The 5,457-nt window shown below is 41.3% G+C and overlaps 1 protein-coding gene across 1 annotated transcript in view; it reads left to right on the forward strand.

The window, feature by feature from the left end:
* Tmc2 (transmembrane channel-like 2) overlaps positions 1-5,457 on the forward strand; it is an 80,860-nt gene that overhangs the window by 66,277 nt on the left and 9,126 nt on the right. The window contains exon 16 of the mRNA XM_005380756.2: positions 3,158-3,283. Coding sequence (XP_005380813.1) covers positions 3,158-3,283 — 126 coding nt within the window. The remainder of the gene's footprint in view (positions 1-3,157; positions 3,284-5,457) is intronic.

Genomic DNA, 5,457 nt, shown 5'->3' on the forward strand with positions numbered 1-5,457 from the left:
ATTTTCTCAGCTTTTCTACCTTGTAAAAGAAGCTAAGATTAGATTCACTGTTAACAAACAGTGCTCTAAAAAGAAAATCAAGAGGGTGACTGGACAATCTTCTGTTAGTGCTTCTGAAGGATTAAAAATGAATATTCCTTCACATAGAGGACTCACTGATGAGAACGAGCATGTGACTCAGATCCCCTCAACAATCTCAGTGGGAGCTAGGAACACAGATAAGATATCCAGCGAAGACAGTGGAAGATTCTCTTACCTAAAAAGTGAATTCTCAGGACCTACATGGAGGACCCACAGCTTTTGAGAATGTTGTATCAGGAGAAACACTGCCAACCTGGACTGAAAAGGACAAGTGAAAACAAAGAATAAGAAACCTGTTGGCTACCCAGAATTTACAGGCAGGAAACAGGCTGATAAAATCAACACCACCAGAACATCTTCAAGAAAGGGAAAGGTTGATTCCAACAGCAGAGCTGCAATCCTCAAAAGCAGATCTGCAGGCACAGAAGTTGGATCCAAGAGCCCAGAGGATTATTCTTAAGCCTTAAATGCCAAATAAATGGAGTTTGTTGATTGAATTTTGAGACTGCTCAGGACTGGTGATTCCTTCCTTCCTTCCATTTTCTCCCTTTTAGAATTAGAATTTCTGTAACTGTTAATCTATGCCTGTCCCATCAATGTATTTTTGAAGCAAATAATTTGTTTTCTAGTTTCCCAGGCTCACAGCTGGAAAAGAATTTTGCCTCAAAATGGGTCAAACCTAGAAGACTTCCTGGGCAGGTCCTCCTTTTTTCCTTTCCAGCCACCAGGGGACATACCTGATTTGGATGGCTTCAATAATGAGATGTGGAATTTTTGAACTGTTGATGTTTAGATATTTTGGACTTTGAGTCGATGCTGTAATGAGTTGAAATTTTGGGGGGTGAAGGAGTAGAGTGAATATATTTTGCATGTAGGATGGATGTGAACTGCAAGGAGGCAAAGAACAGAATATAGAAAGTTACTTAAGGTCCCCCCAAAATATCCAGATCCTAATCCCTGGAAACTAAAGTGAGACCTTATATAGCAAAAGGGCCTTTGCCAATCTGACTAAATTTAAGGATCCCGAGGTGGGAACATCATCATGGCTTATCCAGGTGGACCCCAATCACAAGTGTCCTTGTAGGAGGAACGCAAAGGGAGATTTGACTTCACAAGAGTAGAAGGTGATGTGATGGTGGGAGCAGAGATTTGGAGATTTTATGCAGCTTGCTTTGAAGATGGAAGATGGGGACACAAGCCAAGGAAATCAAGGAGGGCAGCTCTAGAAATTGAAAACAGCAAAGAAACTGATATTCTTCTATAGCTTCCCCCGGAGGGACAGCAGCCCTGTCAGTATTTGGTTTTAGTTCAGTGAAACTATTTCAGACTTCAGACTTATCTTTTTAAGCTACCAGTGTGATAATTTGTTACAGCAGCTACTGGGAACTAATATAATGTTTACTGCAATGAAAAAATAATCCATACTCAACCTTGACTTAAAGCATATTTGAAGTTCACTTTTCTTATTTTCATATGAAGGGTATGGACTAGTAATAAAAATTAAGTGAAATGTCATGGTGTGGTGACATGCACTGCACTTGAAGTACCTTGAAATGCTGTCACAGCCATGTCACTGTGGTTTATAATCTGAGGTACAGCAGTGCTGAGTGATGAGATGGCCACAAATGGTCTCGGAGGCAACCGCCCACCTCGGCCATGATAGCACAAAGTCAGCCACAGACAAAATATAAATGAACAAATGTGGCTGTGTTCCAGTAAAACTTTATTTATGGATCTTGAAGTGTGAATTTCTTTCTTCAGTTTGTATGTGTCACAAAATACATTTCTTTGATTTTTTTCAAACCACTTGAAAATGCAAAAATCTTTCTTAACTCAGAGGTCATATAAAAATAGGTGACAAGCTCAAGCTATCTATGGGTCAGTGTCTGTCAACCCTGATACATATTTTACACAAGAGAAAAATAAGGCTTCTGGCTGCAACATTTTGGAAGGCACTCATAACTTGACAGCAACATACTCAGTATTTTACATGAATTCATGTCTGTGTCATCTAAATAATCTTCTGAGACAAATACAATTATGATACCATTTATACTATATTAGCATTATACTATATCTGATAGCTCAATAGACAGATGAGGAAACTAGGGCAGAGAAATTTTTAGTATCTTGCCAAAATATCAAACCTTAGCATGTCCAATAGAATTTTCTGGAATGATGAAAATATTCCACATCTACTCTTCCATTATAGCAGCTAACAGTCACAGTACTTTTGGGTATTTGAATGTCTAAGAAATAGAATTTTTAATTTTACTTTAATTAATTTTTGTGTTCTTTTTAATAGCCACATTTAACAGTACAGCTCCAGCGGGGATAGCCAGGGAATGGAAGAGGCATAAAGAGAATAAGTAAATGGTCGATAGTGTCCCAAAGCTAATGAAGGGGGGAGCACGGATTTTAATCAGGAAATTCAAGCCCCTAAATCCATTTCTTGGTACCAAAATACCAATTAAGAGCTACCACAACCCAGGAATCTCTGGGCAGGCATTAGTGGAGTCATCCTGCATAACGATTACTAGGAATTTGAAGAAAATCGAAATTACTTTTGCAGATAGCAGGAGCTTACCTTGGGCAATCCAATCTCCTGGAATATACTGTGGAGACTCACTGTGGCCATGTTTGAGAGGCTCCATGAAGTGTCCACCACATCAACCTTCAGAGCACTGTTTCCATGCCAGGGAGCCTAGAGGGAGCAGCACGTGGGTCTCGTAACTACATCACACGCAGTTTTCTTTAAGAATGTATTAGAAAACCCAGTCTTTTTTTTTTATTGGTTTTGTTTTGTTTTTGCTGAGGAAGGTGTCAAACACAGAACACCAATGTACTTTGAGAGGTAGAAAGCTGGCGACCCAGTGTGTAGACCCAGCTATATGCCCCAGCCAAAGTAGCAGCCACCAGGGGACACTTTTTACTTATAGTCCATTTGGAGCAGAGCGCTAGTTCTCCCAGGATAGCAGTGCCAAGTGGCAGCTCGGGAGGCATGGGGGTGTGGACACGGTTGTGTGTACCATATGAGATTTGCAGCATGCTGTAACGTGTCCTCTCCTCCTTCCAGTGGGAAAAACAGAATGTATGATGTCCTCCACGAGACCATTGAAAATGATTTCCCGACCTTCTTGGGCAAGATCTTTGCTTTCCTTGCCAATCCAGGACTGATCATCCCAGCCATCCTACTGATGTTGTAAGTTAGCCAGGGCCCTGGCTCCACCTTGTGGAAACCTCCCCTTGCAGCTGGGACTTCCTGGGCAGGTCCTCCTTTTTTCCTTTCCTTTTGTTTTTGTTTTTTTTTTTTTTTTTCTTTTTTTTTCAGACAGTCTCACTATGTAGTTCAGGCTGGCCTTGCCTCAGCCTCCCAAGGGCTGGGATTATAGGTATGTGCCATCACACCCAGCTTGGTCCTCCTTTCTCACCCTCTTAGTCTAGATTCCCAGAAGCAGCTCCTGAGATAAAGATTCAAATGGAAGCAGTTTATCAGCAAGGGGCAGGACTCAAGGGACTCCAGGCAGGAACGGGAAGGGACATATATGTTGCCTCTGTGGAGGACTTGACTCCAAGCTTGCTATGGAACTTGGGGAGAGAATGTGCCTCAATTACTCCTCCCTGAAGGTGAAGGGTCCCATTTTTGTCCGCCAGATCCGAACAGTCCCTGACTGAGGAACAGTTAAATTGTTTAGTTCCCTGGCAGTGTTGGGTAGGATGGCTTCAGGGGTGGCCGTGGGGCTGGGAGGGGAAGGGGAAGCTTGCAGCACAGAGGTGAAGATGCTGGCCACTGACAGTCTTTCAAGGCACAAAAGAAAAATAGGATCCAAGGGATTTAGGGTCCTGGAAAAGTGAAAGACATCATATTACAGTGACAAGTTTATAGCAGCATAACTTATAATAGCTAAATCTTGGAAATAGACCCAACAGACCCAAAGAGACCCTTGGAAATAGGTCCACCAACAGACGAATGAATAAAGAAAATGTGGCATTTATATACCACAGAGTACTACTCTGCCATAAAGAAGGATAAACTTGAGGATCACTGAGAGTTCAAGGCAAGCCGGGCGTGGCAGTGCACGCCTATAATCCCAGCACTCGGGAGGCTGAGGCAGGAGGATCGGCGTGAGTTCGAGACCAGCCTGAGCTACAAACTGAGCTCAAGGCCAGCATGAACTGCATAGCAAGACCCTGCCTCAAAAAGACCAAAAAATTTAAAATTTAAAATTAAAAAAATAAAAAGAGTTCAAGGCAAGCCTGGGCTACAGAGTTAGTTCAAGTCCAGCCTGGAATACATAGCGAGACCCTGTCTCAAAAAAACAAGAACAAAACAAAATGAAAGGACAAACTTGAGTCATTCTCAGGAAAATGAATGCACCTTGAGACCATAATGTTAAGGGAAATAAATCAGACACATAAGCTTAAATACCTCATGGTTTCTCTTCTATGAGAAAACCAAATTACAAATAAAGACCAAAATAAAAGATAAATAATAGAAAGTAGGAGATAGATTTTGTTCAAAGGGGAAAGGTATCAAGAGATGGAGAGAAGGATCTGGGCATGTTGGCACATAGCTGTAATCTCAGCACTTGGGAAGCTGAGGCAGGAAGATCAATGCAAGGCCAGGCTGGGCTACATAGCAAGACCCTTTCTCAAAAGAAAAAAAGCAAAAAACCCCAAAGAGATAGAGAGAAGGGAACGGAAGGAAAAGGGAAAGAGAGAGGAAAGGGATGAAAAAAGGAATGAAGGGGTGCAAGCCTGCAATCCCAGCACTGAGGAGGCTGAGGCAGGAGGATTGTTGCAAGTTCAAGACCAGTCTGGGCTACAAAGTGAGCCAGGCTGAACTGTATAGCGAGACCCTGTCTCAAAAAAAACAAACAAAAAAAGGAATGAAGATGTGTCATGTAGCTGTGACAATCCCCACAAGAAATGTAATCATTATGTAACCATGTATCAGTAACAAAAACACTGGAAAAAAAGAAAAGGGAGATGTAGGTGAGCCTAAGTGTATTTTTAACAACCTTCACAACATTCACCAGAACTACCAAAGAATATTCTTACTTGGGGAAACTCAACATAAATATGGCAATTTTTTCTGAACCTAATACAAATGGTTGTAACAGGGCCCAATCATTGACCTAACTCTTCCCAACCTGTTTTTTTTCTGAGTTATTCTTTCCCTCAATTTATCTGAAATTCCAGGATCACAGGTCTGACAGATAAACATGCTGTGATTGAAACTGAAATGGCCCCCAAGCCCACCAACTACTACTTAATTGTTAAGTATCAATATTCTAGTGTCCCATTTTAGTTCTCTTGTTATCTCTTACTGTATTTTCTTTAGTTCTTTTCTTTTTTTTTTTTTTTTTTTTTTTT

Source organism: Chinchilla lanigera, unplaced genomic scaffold (assembly GCF_000276665.1).
Source record: "Chinchilla lanigera isolate Chin_1 unplaced genomic scaffold, ChiLan1.0 scaffold00014, whole genome shotgun sequence".
In the NCBI taxonomy this organism is placed as follows: Eukaryota; Metazoa; Chordata; class Mammalia; order Rodentia; family Chinchillidae; genus Chinchilla; species Chinchilla lanigera.